This window comes from Mus caroli, chromosome 12 (genome assembly GCF_900094665.2).
Source record: "Mus caroli chromosome 12, CAROLI_EIJ_v1.1, whole genome shotgun sequence".
Classification (NCBI taxonomy): domain Eukaryota; kingdom Metazoa; phylum Chordata; class Mammalia; order Rodentia; family Muridae; genus Mus; species Mus caroli.
This window is the reverse complement of record NC_034581.1, coordinates 94,936,641-94,959,451: the sequence shown is the minus strand read 5'-3', so window position 1 is coordinate 94,959,451 and position 22,811 is coordinate 94,936,641. Positions and strand designations below refer to the sequence as shown.

Genomic DNA, 22,811 nt, shown 5'->3' with positions numbered 1-22,811 from the left:
AGCTGTGGCAGTGGGCATCTTAAAATATTCTTCCCTCAGGGTAAAATGGAAGTTCTTCTGAGAGTGGTGGCCAGCATTTATTAGAGAGTCCAGTGGGAGGCAGTATGGGCTGTGGGGATTAGTACAAGGCAGCAGTTGTCTGCAACGCTGCTTTGGCCCTGGCTTTACTGTCACAGTGATGGACATGCACAGAGGGAGGAGAAAGAAAGACTGATGCTCACAGATAAGGAAGGTGTATGATAACAGTAGAGAGCCACTGCCTCAGCAAGCAGGATGGCCTTGTAGGAAAGATAGGCAGATCAAGTCTAACCTCTTGGGAACGATGGGGTCAGAACTAAACGTTTAATATAAAGCAAACAGTATAGATAGCATACCTAATTTGGTGGCTGAAATACGAGTGGCCTCTTTCATCTCTTCTTCCTCCAAAACCTGAGAGCCCTTACTGATCTCATCAGGACATGCTGGGATGGAGGAAGCAGGTATGGAAACAAGAAGGTCACAGCTGCCAGCAGGCTGCAGTGTTGCACAGATGGCATTTCTAAGCCTTGCTTAAGAGACAGTCTTTTCCTATTAACATGAGAATGTTTTAAGCAAGCTGACTGGCAGGATCCTTAGTCATTCAGATTGCTGTTAAGAACTCAGGATCTTTAGGAGGGGAAATTACTGCTTTCTCTCCTTGCTCTCATTGGTTTGGGGGCACAGCTTCTAGGCGTGGACACTGAATGAAGTCTGATGTGGGATAACACTGAATTGTTAGGGGGCAGGGAAATGAGCTCCAAGCTCCATTAACAAGGGATTGCTACATGCCTGATGCCAGAGTGCCTTGGGTTCTTCTCAGAAAAAAAGGTGAGGAAGGCAGCAGGTATGGGCTGCAGCAGCTGAGGCGGAGAGGATGTGGGTGAGGAATGGGGTGTGGCAGCCTCATGTTCCATCACTCTCCCGTGTTCATCACATGAAGCAATCCAGTCAGTCCTCCAGGGCTGGGCTCCTGCCAAGTGTCTGTCCTGTGTATCTACTGCTGTCTCCCTTTTAGTAAAGGATGTTTCTCACACATAGCGTGACAACTGTCCATTGCTCCCAGCTCTGGGATAAGCACCAGTTCACCAGGTAGACAAGATCTCATCTGCTCCATGCTGAGAAGACAGAGGCATGAAAGGAATCTCAGGGGTCTTCCAAGCACAGCCACTTGTCCAGTCCCACCAGTTAAAAGGGGAGCCAGACTAGAATGTGTGCCCTTCATTCAGGGTCCCTATTTGTAAAAGAGTAGGGTGACCACACCTAAGCCTCCTAATTTCACCTAACAGAATTGTTGCCTCTAGGGTCCCTTTGAATGATGAACTCTGGTGGCTAAGTAGAACTCATATATAGTCACATTGAAATCTGTATGAAATCAACCACAGGCCTCTCTTTCCATACAAATGAGCTTGGCCAAAGGTTCAGCTGAAAAGCAATTGGAGCCGACTGTTGCTAGTGTCCTACTTATGGCAGGGTTTCTAAGCAGCTCTGGATGTGAAAGGAAACCTCAGGAGGGCTCAGAGCCTAGATCTGCAGTCCCTGGGATCTGAGGCCTTGGTTCTCCACCCACAGAGAAAGGTCTTCCCACCCTTGTTCCTGGTATTCTCCACCCGAAGGCAGCCCAGCAGAACCTAGACAAAACTGGACTGGGATAAGAACAGTTCTTCAACATCCCTTCATCTTTTTATCAGGTGTCCCAGGCAGCACAGAGGGGAGGAGGAGGAGGGTGGGTAACAAAATCTGTGAGCCAAGGAAATGCAGGCTGCCCAGTTTCAGGGCATCTTAGCCCTTTGCCATTTGAGCACTTTGCTCACAAACCCTGGGCCAGCTTTTAGGGCATAGTCACCTGCCTCCGCCCGCTCCAGCCGAGCTGATCCTGCGGTGGCTTTTCCCAGCCGTGCCATAAGGGAAGGGATGCTTTGTCTCCTTGGCAGGGCCTGGCAGCTGCAGCACACGGCACTGTGCTCCCTGGGTCACAGCTCTGATAAGCACTTCTCAAGTTAGTGTGATAAATAAGAGATGCAGAGCAGCCTGGGCATGGTGCCTGGCTCATCTGTTGAGCCTGATAATTTGGAAACATCCCTCCAGAGTCTTGGATTTCAAGCTGGAAATATGTCCTTTAGTCTTCCTTTGGGTTTCTTTTCCAAGACTCTGTCTCCACTATTCCCCTGGGTCATGCATAATGTGCTTTTGCTGTGGTGGTGGTGGGGGGGAAGGAGTTCCTTAAAGACAGATGGAGAAGCAGCATTTCTACTGTGCCCACGTAAGTCACAACCACAGTATATATTCCTGCTTACCTTGTCAGTCCTACTCCACAGTAAAATAGCTGCTGTTAGTGATGCCTCCAAACTCTAACCCAGAGGAAGACTCACTTGCTATGTTACTGCAAAGAACGGTGGATGCTAACTCTGGCCACTGCTACCTGCTATTAGAACCCTCTGACTCCTCTACTATCCATCCCAGGTTCATCGCAGCAAGGCCCTTGTGATACATGTAACAAGGAATTGACCGAGAACAGGGAAGGGTTCCTGACCACCCTCCTCATCCTCTCTATTTGGTGGTTTAATTGTATTAGAGAGAGAAAGTCAATAAATGGCATCCGTGTTTAATTCTGTTCCTGAGATTTCCAGCAGTGTGACAGATACACTGAAACAGTCCTTAGAAGTCACGAAGGTCAGAGCCTTCCCCCATTAGGAGAACAGAGCACTGGCTGTATCTTTTGAGTGCCATAGTCTATGACCATATCCCTCCGAACGGCACAAAAAGATGTCTGCTCACGACTCTTTCATTTACTCTACAAGCATCTGCCCAGTGCCTTGAGTGACTTGGCATTACTGAAATGACTTTGAAAAACCCTAAACAGAAGATACCTTGCCGTCTTTTAGAACCACGCAATTAAATAAGGAAGGCAGGTGCATCCACTTTGCAGCCTGTAGACTGCATGGTGATAATGACACTCACGTGCAAGGACCCAAGGCCTCGTGTTCTGAAGGGACAGCAGGAGGCTCGCTGCAGCCTTCCTTCAGGAGGTGGCCTTTATGGCTCCGTGTTGAGGTCGGGGTTAGAACCAGACAGTGTTTGCATCCTGGTTTTACCGCCAACTGACTGTATGGCTTTGGGTGGTTACATGACCCTCAAGTCTCAGTTCTGTCACATAAACAGAATAAAATGGTGTCCAAGTGTAAGATGGTCTCTAAACCCAATCTGTACCACTATCATCTTCCGTGCCAGGCCTTAGTCAGAGTGAAATGTATCATTATATTAAACATGAATTCATTCTGACATAGTATAGATAGTGCAAAGAAAAGTAATTTGGTCAGGAGTTTAGTAAGGATCTTGTAGTTCCTTTGTTGAACAAAAGACAAAACAGCTAATCCCAAAAGCAACATTAGCTCCTCCAAAACCACAGGCCCTTTAGCAAGGGAATCTGTATGTAGGTTGTGGAACAAAGTTTGCACGGCACTGCTATAAATGTAGTGCATTGTTATTTTAAATAATCAAATAAATGACATGTTAAACATATTTTAGTTCCTAATGTGGCAATACCATTAGACAAGGCCCAATATATCTCTTTGGAGTCTTCATGATTTTCTAATATCCAAAACAGATCTGAGACCAAAAAGTCTGGAAACCTCTTCCAGAGACCTCAAAGCCAGTGAGGTCTGTCTCAAAAAACAAGGTGGACAGCTGTAGGAGTAACGGCCAAGGTTGACCCCTGGTTCTACTCACTCACACATGTGCACATGCATCAGCACGCACATAACCGTGTACACACACACACACAAGGTTACAGTAAAGTGCAAGCAAAAATATTCGTGATGGCTGAACCATTTTGCTATTTTTAAAAAATAATAACTCTAGACATACTTTGTCTAAAGCAGGGTAGACTCACAGCCAAGCTTCATAGGTTTCTCCTATACAGTGTCACCATGGTGCCATCAGCTTTCTTATTCTTGGGCAGCAGTTTTCTCTGGAGAATCCCAAGGCCCCTCCTGGGGCTGCTGTCTTCTCTAGGGTCCTCCAAGGCCTGTCTGTTTGTGATTTATTCATGGAAGATAGACTGACTTTCCTTCTATAGATTTTGGGTTCTATCTATCAAGCCAATCAAAGAATCCATCTTCCCACCTTGTTGAAACATTTGCACAATACGAGTAGTCAGTTGTTATTCTAACAACCACTCTTGGTTTTGGTTTTGGTTTTTTGAGACAGTTTTACTGTGTAGCCCAGGCTAGACTTGAACTCACAGTCTTGCCCCAGCTTCCTGAATGCCGGGATTAAAGGCATAAAATACCATGTGCAGTTTACCATGCATATTAATAGTAATAGTAATAATAATAATGGTACATTCAAAGATCAACTGAGACTTCTTATGCTTACAATTTTGTTTTACCCATTATATAATTTATTTGCATAGTGAACATTTATACATTTATCTTTACATGTTGTCATTGTTGTAAATTTCGTAAGTTGGCAGTTGTTACCAGTAACTACATTGCAATGTTTGTCTCCATGAAGAACTTCCTGATGAATGATAAGATAAAAATGTTGCAGGTAAGCCAGGCATGGTGGCACATGCCTTTTGTCCCAGCGCTCAGGAGGTAAAGGCAGACAGATCTGTATGAGTTCAAGGCTAGCCTGGTCTACAGAGTGAGTTCCAGGATGGCCAAGGCTACACAGAGAAACCCTGTCTGGAAAAAACAAAACAAAACAAAACAAAACAAACAAAAAAATGTAGGTAAATGTGTCTATGAGTAGTTCTAAATTGAAATAATAGCGAAACTTTCTCTCAGTTCTGAACCGTGCTGCTAAGAGCAAATGTTGGGAAGAAGTGGGGAGCAAGCTCCTGGTTAAGGATCCCATTCCAGTTTTGATTCATGCACCATACCTGTGCCTTTACCTGGAACATGTGCCCAATGGCCTTTCAAGAGAGCAGATTTTAGAAAACAGACAGGAGTATATTGGAAGCCCAAGCATCGCCCTCTACTCCAGTGTTAGCCTGAAGAACAGGCAACTGCTGTATACAAAGAAGGCATGTACTTTTTCTCCGGGGTTAAGTCAAGTCATAGGATTGATTCTCCATCCATGGTGTTGCCCATCTCTTGAAGGGAAGGATGTAGTAATTAGGAAGTTTCTGGGTTGTCCAGCCATCTGCAGGCACTACCTTAGGAAGCAAGCATGGCCGTCCCCTGCTGTTGCCCATGCAGTTGCTGGGTTTAGTCCCTAACGACAGGGTGCTTTGTAACATCCCTCTATAGCCATCCCTGATGCTGTTTGTTTACCTTGAGTCCCTGCCGTGTTGAGCTGTATTCCCTTCCTGCCCCGGCACTCACATCACTGAGACTGAGCTCCAGGAGCTGCTTAGCATAGCATGTGCCCTTTGTGTTGACTAAAGGACCAGCTGGGCAGAGGTGAAACTCAAGTTCTAGGCCGTCATGGCTGGCCCCCCACTTCTTTAAGAATAATAACTCACATCTTGGGGAAAGGGTATGTGTATGTTTGTACCCATGTCTTTGGGAGGGGATATCATTGGTCAGGTATGAGGTTTGTCGCCCCCCCTTTAACCCCTAACACAGTCTTGAAACCTCCCACAGGCTCCGTCCATGCCACATCAGTAGCAGCCTCAAGAGTGGAGCAAGCACTGTCAGAAGTGGCCTCATCTCTGCAGAGCAGTGCTCCCAAGCAGGGTCCACTGCATCCCTGGATGACTCTGGCACAGATCTGGCTCCATGCAGGTACCACTCCCACTCTTGACCCCAAGGGCCTCTTCCCATTCTTTCCCACAATCCACAGATCCTGAGACTGCTAGCTCCCGCAGATGCCCATTCCACTGTTTAGCCCTGAACTCCTCAGCTTTGGAAAGAACTCAACGTTTTTGTGGCCATGTCCCAAACTGACATTGCATCTTCATCTCCTCCCTTGTCCCTCCTCAATGACTATGATTGACCCAGGCAGTCAGTAGAAAAGTAGACTGGGGATCCCTGAGGGATTTTCAGGGCAAGGGGTTCTCGTACTAGAGAGGGGTCCAGCGTTGCACCCATGCCGCCTTCTACCTGTACTGTTTCCCTGCTGGTAGACTCCAGCTCTGCCTCACCTCTCAGCCTCAGTTTCTTCATCTATATGGCAGCGTTGGAAAAGTACCTGTCTGCTAGGTCAAGGAGCACGATGCTTGTCATGTCTAAGTATTGGGTCCCCAAGTCCCAGGGTCATGGGACAGGAGTGTTGATGGCACAGATGCCTTCCTCCAGAGCAGGGTAGGATAGGGCAGGGCAGGGCAGGGCAGGGCAGGGCACTGGTTGGTGCCCCTGCTTCCCTCCACAGCCATGCCTGGTAACCTACAGAGAGGGAAGCAGTTGCAGCAGCCTCTGATCTGGAAACCGACCCAGAGGAAGTGTGATCCCCTGTGCCCTGGTTTCATGTCACAGGTGTCTGTGCATGGCTACCCACACATTTTACGTGGCGAGCTCCCAAGAAAGTGATGGTTATTAGTGTAAATGCATATTTCTATTTCTGAGAGCAGTAACCTATCTCTTGAGTTTAACCACTTCATCTACATGGCTCTGGTGGCCCCTTCTTAGGCTCACCACCACCAGGGACATGCTTGGAGCCTAACTGACACTAGGAAGAGTGCCTGGCACCACAAGATACCCATCTATTTCTGCCTTCATTCTCTGGGCCAGTCCTGTGATGTCCTACCTTGTGTGTCCCTTTAGGAGATATGCATGTGTGAAAGTGTGGCCAGCCACAGAGCTAGCCCATATACATTCTCAGTGTATCATCCTTAATTAACCCATAACACTGCTATAAGTTAACAAACTATATTCATCTAAGTACACAAGAGAGCTGATTCCTCTGTGTGTGTGTGTGTGTGTTTCCTTCTCCTCCACCCACTCCCCAAAGAAGTCAAGACAGGCTGCCTCTGAGAACCAGGGCCCAGCAGGAGGCTACTTCCCAGCTTTCTCCAGAACAGCCCATACCCTTCACAGGAGTCTGATATCATCTTGCTCTGTCCCCTGTACAGACAGTGACCTCAGAGGATACAGAGGAACTAAGGGTTGTTTAATGACCAGACCAGGAAAGCCCAACTGAACATACAGGGCTGGCACAGGGCAGAGCTGTCATTCACAGTGGATTGAAGTCTAGTTTTTGAAAAGCACAAAGTCAGGCCTGTCTGGGAAGTTCTTCTGCCCACTGAACCATCTCCAGCCCCTTCTCAGAACCCTTAAAACTGGGCCCTACACAATGCCAGAAAGGTTAGCCCAGGGCAGCAACTCTCAACCCTTTTGGTAAACCTCTGTCTCCAAAAACATTTACATTACAATTATTAACAGTAGCAAAATTACAGTTATGAAGTAGCAGTGAAAACAATTTTATGGTTGGGGATCACCACAACATGAAAAACTATATTAAGGGGTTGGAGCATTAGGAGGGTTGAGAGCCACTGGCCTAGAGGGTCCTGACACTCCACCCCACCCCCATCACCACTCAGCTGTCCAGGGCTGTTGTGCTTTTTTGCATATGATGAAGAACTCAGTGACAAAGCTTGCATGCAGAGTAACTTGCAGTTTCACCACTGAGGCTCAGAATAACGGTCTCGATGGTAGTTAACAGGTGTGGCTTTCCTGGGATGGAAGTATGGAAAGCAGATGCCAATCTTGCCTTCCAGCCTCTAGGCAGCTGTACAAGTGTAAATGCAGTGAGCATCGTGTGTCCTGTGGATGAATGAGGCCAGGCACAATCTCCTCAGCATTGCTTCCTGATGGTTCTTCACAGTCAATAACATACACGTTTGCATAGTGGTTAGAGGGGTGACATTAAAAGAAAGCAGGTGGCTTCTACTGAACTGGGGGGTTCACCCTGTGCAGCCTGTGCTTGACTGCTCTAAGAAGTAAAATAAGTCACCTCCCGTTTTTGTGTTTGTTTGGTTTCTTTTAGTTTGGCTTGGTTTGGTTTGGTTTGGTTTGGTTTGGTTTGGTTTGGTTTGGTTTGGTTTGGTTTGGTTTTTGGAGACAGGGTTTCTCTGTGTAGCCCTGGCTGTCCTGGAACTCACTCTGTAGATCAGGCTGCCCTTGAACTCAGAAATTCGCCTGTCTCTGCCTCTCAAGTGCTGGGATTAAAGGCGTGCACCACCATGCCCAGCTCACCTCCCTTTTTGACAGTTCATGGAAACCAGGTAACATCCTCCTCCTGTGACCATCATCAGCTCTTACAGGACTCCAGAGTGCACACATTCTGCAAGGTTTAGAGAAACTGAATCAGGCCCTGACTTCCAGAGCTGTGGAGCTTCTGGGTGTTGGGAGCACGGTCTTACCTGGTTGGTTTTTCTGGTGAACTGGCTGAGTAGTAGACCTTGTGACGGGATCCTGTGGTGACATGGCCCTGGATTTGAGTCTGTTGGGAAAGATAGGTCTCTCTGAGACAATGTCAGGTTCTAGCCATCTGTATGGGGGTTTCTGAGCCATATCTGTGGTGGCAAGAAAACTGTGAACATGACACATGAACCTCAAGAACAGGCCAGCTGAGGCGCAGGGGATGGGGGCACTTGACTATGGGGGCCCTTTCCTTCCCGGGTAGCGAGAGCCCCCTCTGTTTACCACCTCCTCATTCATCTTGGAAGCTTCTGACCCCAGGGCCACAGACTTTCCCTAAGATGCCTGGTAGCCAATTCAGCTTGGGCTATGCATATTTGTATTTTGGTTTGTTTAGACAAGTGTCACAAATTCATTTAAATAATTTTTCAGATAACGTACTTTCCTGCCACATAGATGAACATGTGGGAAAGATGTAAAGTGAAAAGGCTCCCTTGTCCCTGTGCCTCAGTCACCTGCTGCAGACCCTGGTGGCAGTTCTGGCACCTTCCAGAGGATCTACCGTCTCTGCTGCCCTCTCCTCATGTCCTCAAGTCAGCCTACATGGTGCTGACTTACACTCCTTACAACTGCACAGTGTAATTCCACGGTAGGCAGCATTATGATGTCAGCAGTACACTGTGGATTTGCGTCTGCATCATTTCTCATCATTTCTCATTGCAGACAGCACTTCAGTACGTATACTGATACGGATTGTTCTGTCTCTAAGATCAGCTCCACAGAGTGGATCTGATGGTCAAACGGTGCATCCTTTTTAGTTTGGATGAATGTAGTCATATGACCTCCCACAGAGCTGGGCTGATTTCTATTCCAGTAAACAGCATATGACTGTATTTTTTTGTCTCTTTGCCAATACCATGCATTTCAAAATCCCAACTGGATGCATGAAAGATGGTGTTTTCATTGATAGCTCACAGCTTTACCCACATATCTTCTTAGATGTCAAGCATCAGCTTTTCACTCATAAGCCACTTACTATATATTGAAGACCTCTGTGTGTGTGTGTGTGTATGTGTGTGTGTGTGTGTGTGTGTACAATGGTGCACATGTATGTGTGCACATAGAAGCCAGAGGACAACCTTGGCTATTATTCCACATAAAGTTCCTACCTTGTTGGTTTGAGGCAGGATCCCTCGCAATCCTAGAACTCAGTTGGTGAGTTAGGCTGACTGGCCAGTGAATTTCAGGAACCCACCTTTCCCTTCCTCATAGTGCTGGGATGCTACCAGCATGCCTGCATGTCTGCTGGCTTTTTTATATTTGAGTTATGAGGACTAAACTCAGGTACTCATGCTATAAGACTAATATTTTGCCAACTGAGCCAACTCCCCAGTCCTTCTGTTTTGTTTGTACCCCCACCCACCCAGGATTATGTTTTTTACAGCATCTGAGCTTTCCATGACACTTAGAAATCAGCTCCCCAGATTTCAATCTTTTCTCCTAAAAGTGCCAGGAATCTTGTGGCAGCATTTGTGCTTGGCCTCCCATAGAGAAGGACAGGAGAAGGGCACCCCTGCCTTGTAGCAGGGGAACCCCTCTAAAAAACTGAACGTGGCACAGTCTTCCAGGACAGAAACCAGGAGAGCACGGTGGCACACCTCAGCACAGACCCACTGCATCTGAGTGAGCCCTTCTCTCCCAGACACAGCCGGCCTCCCTGTGTTCATTGGAAAGTCAGACAGCTCCCGGAATTCAGCACCCAACCAGTCCCCTTCCAAGCCAGGCAGCTTCTGGGTACCCACATTGGGATGGCGGCGGCTAAAAGTGCCTTTGCGGTAGGTGGTTAATTCCTGCTTGTTACTTACTAATAATTATAGCTTTCACTTTGGCACCTCGCACAGCCGAAACCAGCAGCTATTCTTAGATGTGCAAGATCAGATTTTCTGATTTCTGCTGGGAATTTGAAGCTGTGATACTGTCACAATTTCCTTAGCCTTGACCCCTTCCCCTCCTCAGCTTCTCTCAGCCACCATGAGGTTCATCGGCAGAATCTAGAGGCAACTGTGGTTGGCCATCATGAGGAAATAAAGACAGTTGCTAGACACGTGGTATATGGGCCAATACACAGGGGTGTACTGGACACAGAGTCCTGGGAATCAACCCTGCCCTTCATCACCAGCCTCTTCATCTGTGGGGTCTGAGTTAATACTCTTTACCGTTGGTATAGCTGGCACTTACCAAGCACAAGGTGTGGTTCAGACACTGTGCCAATAGCTCTGTGACTTGCTTAGTCCCCGTCCTAACTGAGGTAGAGCTGCCAGGTCACTCATCTCAGGCTGCAAGACTCATGTGCCACCGGGAGGCCTAACTTCAGAACCAGCCGTGCAGCCCACAGCTCTGCCTTCCGTCGTTCTCTGTGATGTTGTCGAGTGTCTGGTTGTGTGCCAGTCTCCGCAGCACAGTGGTCATGGAGACAGATACTCAGTCCCTGCCTTCCTAGGGTCTGCAGATGCAGAAGCCTGGGACTTCCATGTGCCAAGTACTGGGAACAAACAGTGCAGCTCCTGTAACCCTTGGGGACAAAAAGTCTTGCCAAAGCAAGAAGCAGGAAGCAATCGAAGTTTGGTCAGCACTGGAGAGGAACAATGGAAGAGGTGCAGTACCACCCAGCACAGCACAGCTTGAAAGAGTCCTGCAGGCAGCAGAAGCTCTGAGAGGGGAAAGACAAAGCAGTTCTAGGACCCAAGGGGAGGCAGTAAGTCCTGTGGCCAGGGTCAGGTCATCCACGTTAGGCTGGTTCAGGCAGCCATGTTAGAATCTTTGAACTCAATCCTAGAGTCCCCAAGAAGCTATTCAAGTGGGAAAGGTCTGAATGGGACTTTGAAAGCTCTCTCCAATTAAGTGTGGGATGACAGAAGGCAGCAAAAGGTGGGGGCCTCAGAAGAGAGCTGAGAGTGTGTGTTTGCTGTTTATCTCACTGTTGAGATAAAAGCAAATCCATGCCTGTCTGGACTGCAAAGTCGGTTCAGAACCAGCCTAAGGAGTTAGTGAGCCCCCAAATCAAACATAAGATAAGGACTGGGGGTGCAGCTCCATGATAGAGTATGTATAGCTCTGATTGCTAGCACACACACATGTAGTTCCATGATAGAGTATGTACAGCTCTGATTGCCACCACACACATAATTCTGGCTCCTAGCTCTTGCAGGTAGGACACAGGCAAGTTAGTTCTCATCCCACTGAGCAAAATAAGGAAATTCACACTAGATCACATAGTGAGCTGCTCAGTATGCAACAAACACTAATCACTAGGGGGATCTGAGTGTATGTCTGTATGAGAGAGGGATATGTCTATGTGTGCTATATGCATGTGTGCGTTGGTGTTTGGAAACCAGAGGGTTCTGGGTGGCTTTTCTGTGGCTGTCAATTCTGTTTTCTTGAGACGGAGTCTTATTGAACCTGGAATCTGCCATTTTGGGTTATGCTGGCAAGCTAGCAAGCCCCAATGGTCTTCTTGTCTCTTATCACATCACAGAGCTGGGGTTATGGACACCTGGCTTTTTAGATAGGTCAGAGGATCTGAACTGGGTTCCCCATGCTTATACAGCAAGGTTACCTACTGAACCATCGCCCCAGGCCCAGGAAAAAACTCTTCTGCTGAAGGCTGTGTGACATAAAGACAAGTTATCCAATGGATCTGCAGGGAAGGAGTTGCTAGGGGCCCAGACAAGATCAGTCCACTAAGGAGGGGTGGACTAAAACCATCCACCAGGGATGCAGGCAGAGTGAGTGACAGCAACTGTAGGCAGAGAGTGCACCATCCCTGCAAGAAAAGTCCCAGTGGATCAGTCGGCACAGGGGACCTGGGGAGGTGGATAGGATAAGAAGCCTGGGTGTGAAAAATGGCTGGCAAAGATGCTAATGACAATTCAGATAACCCATTAAAGACCAGCCAGCACCTAAACACAAGAATTGTGTGTAAGTAGATGGGGAGCGGGGAGGGCTCAGCCCAGCATAGAGCACCAAGAACATAGCTTGGCAGTGTGGTGGCAGTGCTCTGCCTGGCAGGCCTTTGGCTCCTCCCATTAATGAGTCAAGGACTCTAAGACTCCACCCAAGAAAATTCCTGAGTCAGAACCACTGGGTCATGGCCTAGAAGGACTGAGGTGTCTCACTCTCCCACTGAGCCACTGGGAAGGAATGACTCTTGACAGACTGGCACAACCAGGCACAGATCCAGAGACAAGGAGAAGCTGTGTGGCTAAGACCCTGGCAAAGACATTTGGCTAAGCCATCAATGAGAGCAGGCATAAGTGTGCTCAGCTTAGGGACTATAAGGCCCATCATTGGGTCTGTCCCAGAAATGTTCAGAGAAAACCAATACTACAACAGAATCCCCACCTCTTCTCACTGCCAACCCTCACAGACAGAGCAAAGCAACTGGAGAAATGGAGGCTGGGGAGGATGGGGCCTGCCTGGGCCCTGAAGGCTTGGAAGTGTGACAGGAAACCACTCCAGTGCTTGCCTCTTCTTAAATTTTGTATGAAAGGGAATGCTCCAGGGAACACAGCAGGCATGTTCTCAACACTTGTGTACCCCAAACCCCCTGTGTGCATCCTGCCCTGTATGGTGTCTCTCCAGGAGGTCTGGGGTAAAAGGAAAGGGTGAGAGGGGTCTATGTGCCTGTTGGCTTGTCCCAAGTGATAGAGACTAGCCAGTGCTGTGCTCTCTCACCCAACCCTCCTGCCACATACAGGTGACTTGAAAGATAGATCTGCCAGCAGCTAAACCAAGTTCAGTTCTCAGAATGTTCTAGCAGACTGCTCCTTGGAGTTTCATAACGGATACCCCTTCTGGATGTGCTAAGCCCCCAGAAAGCCCCTTTGGCATCCTTTAGCCTCTGAAGAGCAAGCTCCAGAGGGCAGAGCCCTTTTCAGTGCTTGGCTGTGTGCCTCTGGTCCACTTGTCCCCCAGCTCATTTCAACCCTTTGTGATGAGCAGAGCTAAGGGTAGCGTCTGTCCCCATGCTGAAGGGCTTTAAGTAGACCCTGGGACGACTGTCCTCAGAGATTGGGGCAAAGCCCAGGCAGCCCTCACTGCTTTCAGGTTGGTAGTGACATATGTCTGCCCTTCAAGGACCAAAGCACAAATGACCTGTGCACAAGTGGTCACAAAAGACTGCTGGCCTATGGCCATGTCCAGGGTAGTAGGGGACAGCTGGTTCTGAGCTGTGCCAAACTCCCATAGGGGAATATAAAAGTCCCGAAGCTGAGTACCAACCGCTCACAGGGTCTCTGAGGGCAGTGATCCAGGACAGCATCTGTTTTCTGCTCTGCTCCCACAGCTGAGGTCTACATTGGCATTGGAAAGCCTGCGGAAGCTACAGCCTGTACCCAAGAAGCTGCCAACCTCTTCCCAATGTCCCACAATGTCCTCTACATGCGGGGCCAGGTTGCTGAGCTTCGAGGACACTTTGATGAGGCCCGGCGGTGGTACGAAGAAGCCTTATCCATCAGCCCTACTCATGTGAAGAGCATGCAGCGACTGGTGAGTCTGAGGCCCAGCCAGGGTTCCCATTTCTTGGATTGCAACTCTCCTCGGACACAGCAGGTAGCCTACGACCCTCATACCCACTGGTTCCCAGGGCAAAGTACAGTTAGCCTGTCGAAACATAATATGGCACAAAGCCAACAGGCAGATCCTGTGACACCCTGGGAGGTGACAGTGCATAGCCAACTGTCTTACCTAAGGTACTATTAGGTGCAAAGGGTCAATTAAGTGAGCAATCAGTATCACCCTGTGGTTGGTCACCATCATTGTCATCTGGACATCTGCAGTGCTTACAGTAACCACCTTAAGGGAGTATCCATACCACATACTCCTGAGGGAGCCAGAGACTCGAGTTCGCCTCCAAGGTACTGTCCAGTAGGCTGCACCCCATTATAGGAAGGGAGGAGTGCCCCCATGTTGCCCAGAAGGGAGGTGTTTGGCCAGTTTCCACCCCATGTATACCTGAGGCAATTTCAGAGATACATGTGTCCTTCCCTGGGTGCCCAAGTGAGAAAAGAGCACATCTCCCTGCTGCTCCACGTCTGGGGACAGCCATCTCTGAGAGGTCTTAGAGTAGGCCACTTGCCAGCTTGGTATCATTCCAGAAGGTTGTGGCTAGCAGGGATGTGCACGGACGCCCTCCACAACAGGGCATTTCTGTCCATGTCTCCAGCCTGTGAGACTCGGAGCTGAACATGAAGGCCTGTCTTCGGAGTCGGTGGCAAGCCACAGGACTTCCTCTGCGCCAGGGCACCAGGTTCAGGTTCTGAGGCAGTTTGGTTCTTAGCAGAGGGTCTCTCTTGTCTAACAGCCCATGGGAAAGGGATTGCCTTGTCTCTCACATCTGTGGCCCTCAGGAGCTCATGCCTCATCAGACAAAGGTGTGTGAGATGGGGTCAGGGGAACTAGACACAGAATCCTGGGACAGACATCAGGTCCCAGTTGAGCCTCGCACGGTCTTTAGCTCCAAGAAGAACCCAGAATCTCTCTGTACCTCCATGCTCTTTTTGCAAGAAGTCCTTCTGTTAGACTGGCTGTATGTTTAGGACTAAGAGGACATGGTTCTGTAACTAATGGTAAAATGTGCTCAGAAGGACCCCATAGCCCTTACCGCCTCCCCGTTTCTCATTGGTGCTGTACAGTGCAGAGGACTGAGCTGTGACAGGGGACTGAGCTGTCACTGGGTTAGGTCTGAATTTGAACCTGTTTGTTGTTTAACCTCCAGGACCCATGGCATTTCTGTGACTGGGTGGCTACTTACTCACGTGGGCTGCGTGAGAACTAAACAAAATGGCTGAGTACAAAGCCTCGTGAGTCCCTAGTACCTAGCAGATGTTCACTAAACAGAAAACCAGAGGCAGTCATCTTCAGTTTCAAAGATAGACCAAGCCTGGTAATACTGACAGTCACTCACCTTTTTCACTTCCTTCTATGAGAACTCGACAGCTTTATAAATACTTTTACATATTATCTAAACATCACTCTGTTTGATTAAAGATATTACATGGCTTTTAATTTTTGTCTCACTATTGAAAGAGAGAAGTTTTAAGAGCTTTTCAGTCTCCCAGCCTTTGCTAGAACACTGCAGAAGAATTAAATCAACACAAAGTGCTTGGTCCTTATTAAAAAGAAGTGCGCTTCTACCTCAGGGCCAATGGTGAATTATTCAGAGAAGTGTTTCTTGTTCATCCCCAAGGGAAACACTTGAGACAAAAGATCAATAGGAAAGTCACCTCAGGAGAGGTTTTGGGTTTCCCCCTTAGCTCTTCAAGCTCCTGGCAAATGCTTTCCTTTCTGAGGAACCAGCCAGTTGGCCAACACAGGGGAAGAGAGCCAGGCAGGGCCTCTGAGCCTCCCCAGGCCTGATGACACTAGCCACCTTGGTGGTCTTGCAGTGGGGACATACTAATCTCAGACCCTGAGATCTCAGACCCGGTGTACCCTGGTGTCTTCATCAGAATGGAGGCAGGCTTGGGGCAGCCTGCTTACAGATTTGGGGCAGTTCAGCTTCTCTTGCTCAGCAGCTCTCTCCAGTACCTGTGGTCAGGAACTCCCAAAGAGCTTGCAAGACTCCTTCCAGTGATCCTGTACATGACGTTCACTGCCGGTGTTTTTTCCCCTAACCTCAGCTAGCCACAGCTGAGGCTAGCCCATCCACAGCCAAGGGCAAAATTCCTCCTTCTGGGATGCTGGGTCCTCTAGTACCTACAGAGAATCCCGGGGATCCACAGGTCTTTAGCCTTGAAATATCAAGAGACCTTGCCCCAGCTACTTAAAGCAGAGCAGGGTTTTAGTGTCTGAGAGACCAAGAAGGTGGCTTACAGTTTATTGCATGGCTACAGGTTCTGGACAGGCCTGGGCTAGAATCTCATTGCCTTTGGAGCTTTGGGGCAAGATGGTCCTCTCCTTGTGCCTCAGTTTCTTCATCCATACAACAACTGAGAATGTTAGCACCAGCTGCTCTTAGAGGCTAATTACACGATGGCTCACAGGAGTCTACACACCTCACAGGAACCAGGCTAGTCTGTGAGTCTCTGAACTCAGAGAGCAGCCGGGCAGTGGTGGCGCATGCCTTTAATCCCAGCACTTGGGAGGCAGAGACGGATTTCTGAGTTCAAGGCCAACCTGGTCTACAGAGTGAGTTCCAGGACAGCCAGGGCTACACAGAGAAACCCTGTCTCGAAAAAAAAAAAGAAAAGAAAAAAGAGTGCTGATAGGACCCTGATATAGCAGTCTCTAGTGAGACTACGCCGGGGCCTAGCAAACACATAAGTGGATGCTCACAGTCAGCTATTGGACGGATCACAGGGCCCCCAATGGAGGAGCTAGAGAAAATACCCAAGGAGCTAAAGGGATCTGCAACCCTATAGGTGGAACAACATTATGAACTAACCAGTACCCTGGAGCTCTTGACTCTAGCTGCATATGTATCAAAAGATGGCCTAGTCAGCCATCACTGGAAAGAGAGGCCCATTGGTAATGCAAACTTTATATGCCCCTGTACAGGGGAACGCCAGGGCCAAAAGGTGGGAGTGGGTGGGTAGGGGGTGAGGGGGAGGGTATGGGGGACTTTTGGGATAGCATTGGAAATGTAAATGAGGAAAATACCTAATTTTTTAAAAATGGGGAAAAAAAAAAGAAAAGAAAAAAGAAAAAAGCAGACAGCAGACATGCAGGGAGGAGATGGGCAGCCAGGTCTATGCAGGCAGCAAAAGACAAAAACAGTGATGAGCACTGAGTTTCCCAGTACCTACAAGAGAGCAAGAGCCACCTCGGGAGGCTAGGCCACAGCACACTGTGCCACACCAGGGCCCATAAAGGTCAGGAGTACCAGTTGGAAGAACATGGAGCAGAACTACCATAAAACCAAGAAGGTCCCAGGATAAGGAGGCCCGTGAGGTACACCATGGGGCACAGAAAACCTGAGGACAGAAGATTTGTCCACAGCAGCCCCAGTGCTCAGAATGGAACGGAGAAGTTGCCAGGAGTTGTCTGGCAGGCAGAAAGCCATGTTGTCTGTCACAGGTGAACATTGGCAGCTGACAGAGGGCACAGTGAGCTGCAGGACACATGCAGGGGACCTGGGCTGACACTAAGAATAGAGCCTCCCTACCTTCTAGAGAAGTCAGCAGCACTTGCTGCATTGATGAATGCGAGTGGAAAGTCAGACTGGAGAGATCAATGGAAATGAAACCCAAGGGAAATGGGTAATCTCTAACAGTTACAGCCATCACATATGGTGAGAAGGTAGAAAAAACAAAGGTGCTGCCCAGTAGTAATTAGTTAGCCCAGACCAGGGGTCAGGGGCTGGGTGTGGACAGTTATTAAGCAAGCAATAAGTTTATGAGACAAGGAATTGAAAGCTGTGGAGGTATTCTCAAAGTGATCAGACTTTTACCAAGAAAACCCAAAGGAATATTTTCTAATGTTAGTTTGCATAAGTGTATAAATTTGCATTTATTTGCTATGTTAAAAGTCTAGCTCACCATGCCTGCAATGCATTAATGAAACATGGGCAGGCTTTTCCCAAAGCGGCCATTCTGTATTTTGAATGGAGAGAAAGGAGAGGAAGGTACACAGTGGTGGCTAGGGGTGGCCTCGGGGAGAAGATTGTCTGCTGGAGCCAGACTGTGCAGGCCAAGGACAGGCATGGAGACGGTACAGCCAAGGACACAGTTACCAGGACAGGAACAAGTTCTACAAACAGGGACGTCTGGCTGCCCTCTGATCACATCAGCCTGGGCCTTTGAGAGCAATGTGTAAGGTGGACAGGTAAGAAAGGAATAGGGGCTTTCTGAAGCAAAGGTGGAAGGGAGCCAGAAAGCCTTTGAGAAGGGAAAACAGTAAGACCAGAAGGGAAGGTGTTGCTGGGCAACAAGCAGGGACCATGAGGGTCACCAGGAGGCTTGGGCCTGCTTCCGCAGTGCTTGACAGGGTGAGAAAACGCTAGGAAACAGGAGCAGACATGGGGCTCATTCAAGGTCTGTTGAGTGGACAACATGGGGGGCAAAGACATAGGAGAGGATGGGAAGCTGGCGGGGAGGGGCTGCAGTGCACAGTGAACCACAGCAGGGGCCAGCTAACACTGATGCAGGAAATGTGGGTTTTAAGAAACATGAAACCTTTCTCTCCCATCCCAGATTAGCATAACAGTGCTAGAGTCCTAGACTAACCAACAGCCACCAGAACAACTTGGGACCAGTGGCTTCTAGGTCCTTGTCTCTGGAACTCAGTGACATTCACAGAAAACAGGAGAGTGAGCTTGACAAGGAGTTTCATTGTAGTTGGGAATGTAAGAGAAAGAGGCAGAGCTTCCATCATACAGCAGGAATGAGTCCTAGAAAATGGGGTACCATAGAGATGCTTAGTCTAAGGGTCTTTTGGAAGAAACTGGACTGAGGCATGGGTCCACCGGTAAGAAGTCCGCTGCCTCTCAGTTTCAGCCACATCTTCACTTATAGTTTCCAGGCAAGGGTGCTCATTTAGGTCGTGTGAAAGGGAAGAAAGATGGCCAAAAAACCTGATCAGGAACCCAAGTCCCCTCTGGCCAAGACAGAAAGAAATAAGACCACTTCCGGCTTCTGACCAGGACAGCTGGAACTGTCTACTTTTGGGGTCTCTGCCCTAGGATAGCTTAATCAACACTGCTCCCACCATTCACCTCCAGCACAAAAAGCAAGCAGAGAGAATCAGTGTATGCCCCAGAGGAATGAGCAGTTCTCCAAGACAAGGCTAGACAAGGCAGAGACCAGCTGAGGACAGCAAACCAAAAGCATAAAGAGATCTACCCATGAACGTTGATGCTTCAAGACATGCCAGGGACAGGAAAAGGATGGGAGCCATTGTCATTCAGTGATAGCTCAGAGAGGACAGTGAGATTAGGAAGGTGCAAGGCTTCAGAGTTCCCTAGAGGAAGATAAGGTAACAGTATGTGAGGGGTGAGGGATGGGAGGGAGCCTGCCACCTGCAGCTGCTTGCAGGAGGTCACTGCTCAGTGCAGAGCACAGTCCGGGGGTTCTCTTGGGGAGGAGGGATACACAGGCTGTCTGTGAGGGCTTTCCTGGGCCTCTTGTTCTCTGAAGCATAGGCTCTGGGCTGGCCACAGGTGCATAAACTCAAAAGGGAGGGCATTAATGGCAGGAAGAGCCTATGGTGCTAGGAATGCCCCTTGCTGCCCTGTGTGGATGGCAGGCTTTACAAAACGAGGTTTGCTGGCACCTGGCACCTGCACTACGCCTCCATGTTCAGTTCTTCGAACAACTCTTAAGGTGTCCCATCAAAACAAAGCTGTCCACACACTGTTCTGCCATAATGGCCTCTCTTCTGAAGTTTCAAATGGAGACCTGATGTGAGCGCTGTCTTTAAACTGTCTTCAAGCTTTCAAGCCTGTTTACTGTGACAAAACTTCCTCCTGTAGGGCGTGGTGGCTGTGAGGCAGGGAACAAGGGAAACCTCTCTTAATAAGGAAGCTGACATTGGCTTCATGAAACTTGGTGGGTTTTGTCTCCCATCCTTGGAGGTGTCTGTCTGTCCCCTGAGATAGAGGCAGTTGTGGTGTCTTATGATTTATCATCAGAAGTCTTGTCTCCCAGCGTCTTCCTGTTGGGCAGAGAGAGACTAGGGCTGTAGGGCCTGGCAGCCTCTGCTCCTGCATTGGTCTGACTGACACTAACAGTCCAAGATTACCTTCTGACCTCCCGCTTCTCTTGGGAGAAGCCTCTGCTAAGGCACAGGAGCTCCTGGAATAGAACTCGAAGGCCCTCCTCCCTTCAGAAGCCTCTCTTTCATCCAGTGTCAGCTTTCTTCCCATGCACAGAAAGAATGACTGACACAGCAAAACCCGCCCCGCAGTCTGCTACTAAGGCTCTTTCATCTAGTAATTGTCTTGTGTTCTTGTAGAACTATAAAACTGCTTTGAAAACTAGAGAGAGCAACTTCTCTGAAGGCCTGTGAGCTGTTTAGATGCCTCCCCAGCCGTCTGTCTGTCTGTGTACTTGCTGAGTCCCTAATAAGCCTGCAGTTGTCTCTGCCTACTCTCTCTACTCAACATGGCTGGGCTTAAGTGCCTGGTCAGAGAGGGGAACACGCTCCCTTCTAGCTGATGGGTCACCGCTGCAGTGTGTTCTATCTCCACTCTTTCTAGTGGTCCATGTAGCACTTTAGCCTCATTGACAATTTAAGGCCTTTCAGCTAGTACTTAGCCCTACCTACATCTCACTTTTTCACTACAGTATAATTTGAAAGGTTGTATGTCATACCCATTGTTACACTATTTAGTGAAATAGAGAATTTCTTGATACTGGAGAGCAAAGCGGTTCTAGGTGACCTGCCCTGGTCACACTGTAAGTTAGCACAAATCAGGGCAAGCCTGAGCTGTTGTCAGCATGAGGAGTCGGAGCCTCAGTGGCGGGTGCGTTAGAACGGCTGCCAGGTCCCAGCTCTGTTGCCTTCTTTGTTGCTTTGTTACTTGAGGGTTTTGTTTGGTTTGCTTTGGTTCAGTTCTGTTTGGGGTTGGGTTGGGTTGGGTTTTTGTTGTTGTTGGTTTTTTTTTTTTTTTTTGACTAAATGTTTTTAGGATTGAACCTAGGACCTGGAGTGTGGTATGCAAATGCTGAGCAACTGAAGGGTCCATCACTTGTAAACTTCCACTTTCTCACGGTAGACGGAGTAGGTGCAGGACCCACGTGTGTCACTGTATAGGTTCGATATAGGATGAGCTGTCATCACTGTCATTGCTAGGTGTAGATTTCCTCTGTGATTTCCATGAGTCCACAGCTGTGAATAGAACACGTCCTCTTGAGGAAAACATCCATGGCTCCTGTCCAGGGCCTCGGGGCCCTGGGGTTGCTCTGTGAATGGGCTCCCCTGATGGGGGCTTCACGGTCTGGTTTGGAGCATGTGGCAACTCTAGAAACAGCCAGTGCAAGATGCAGTGAATATCCGAGGGCACGATTGGTGCAGGGACAGAGCAGCAAGTGTCACAAGTGATAACAGTTGTGTCTCCAAGATTCTTAAATTCTTTTTTTTAAATTACTTATGTTTAGTTCATAACCATTTTGGGGGTGTTGGGCATCTGTGTTCTCCTTTAAGCAAATGGGATGCCCCCTGGGCATAGAGAACCTGCTTGTTATCACTTGGCTCCTGTCCAGCATAGCCCAGCTGTCCCTACCCTAACCCTATAGTTGAAGCATCCCTCGGGGCAGGGACTTCCTCCAGAGGCAGTTTCCTTTTGTTGGAGCCCTCCAACCCAGCAACACTTGTCTCTACACTGGCCAGGAAGAAGTGGCATCTGGTGACCTGGCTCTCCCTAGGGACTGTAGTCACAGACCCAAAAAGCAACCTAGGGCAGGACAGGCTCCCAAGAGCAAACTGTGTGGTGCCCTGTAGCATTAGGTCTTTCTTCACCTCAGCTGTGTGGTGCCCTGTAGCATTAGGTCTTTCTTCACCTCAGCTGGAGGGAAATACCAGAGCTCTGCTTACTTCTGATTTTGCTCTGAAGTCTTAGGTGATTGGCAGCCAATTCAGTCTCAGTACCTAAATGTTTCCAAATCTGATATATCCTACCCATGCCGTTATCCTTAGAAATGCTGTCCTCTTACTCCAATACAGCATACCAGCTAGGCTCTTCTGCCTTCCTGTTGCATACAGGAAACTTCTTGGCTTGGGAAAGACATGGAGGTTTTTTGCCTGGGTTGGTCTGTGTTTCCCTATAATGGTTCCAACTCCTGTTACAAATTCCTGGCCCCTGCATCTTAATCCTGAGTTTCTTTCACTCTGCCTCCCTCCCTAGCCTGCTACCTACCTTTGAACATGGGTTAAGCGTATGACTGCCACCATGTTCTGAACTCCCTGCTGAGTGCTGTGGGCTCCTTTTGGGCCATGTCAGCTCCACTTGATTTCTGGACTTGCAGAAGAATGGTAAAACTTTTAGGCCCAAAGCTTTTGGGAAGCCATCTCCCGTGGGAAGGTCTCTTTGAATAACAAATAGAAGTCCAAAATGGACACATGGCAGGTGTGTGCCTTCAGACCTCACCTCACCAGTGAGTTAGATGAACTGCAGACTCGAGATCATCACAGCTTCTTCATTTTAGCAGAAACCAACTAGGAAGGAACAAGGCGGATGCCGTTGACGGCTGTACCAGGAGTCCTGACTACATCGCTTCTGAGGGTACTATACAGTTGTGAGTCTGAGATGCTCAAGTGGTTATAAAAAAATCCTTAATTTTAAAGGGGGTTTAGAGATAAAAATGCCTGTCACTTATAATAAATAATCACCCTTCCCCCAAAATAGATTAATTAAGCTAATATAGAAGAAAGTTAGCAGTACCAGTGGGGTGAATCAATAGGTGCTTGCCACCAAGCCTGACAACCTGAGTTCAATTTTCAGGACCCATGAGAGAACCGACTCCAAAAGCTGCCCTCTGATTTATGCAAGCATAG

The 22,811-nt window shown here is 48.5% G+C and overlaps 1 protein-coding gene across 6 annotated transcripts in view; it reads left to right on the top strand.

The window, feature by feature from the left end:
* The window catches only part of Ttc7b (tetratricopeptide repeat domain 7B), a 215,049-nt gene that overhangs the window by 175,975 nt on the left and 16,263 nt on the right, over positions 1-22,811 (top strand). For all 6 annotated transcript variants that reach the window (XM_021179207.1, XM_029484578.1, XM_029484576.1 and 3 more), the window contains 2 exons: positions 5,607-5,747; positions 13,666-13,868. In XM_021179207.1, the coding sequence (XP_021034866.1) occupies positions 5,607-5,747; positions 13,666-13,868 (344 nt within the window). The remainder of the gene's footprint in view (positions 1-5,606; positions 5,748-13,665; positions 13,869-22,811) is intronic.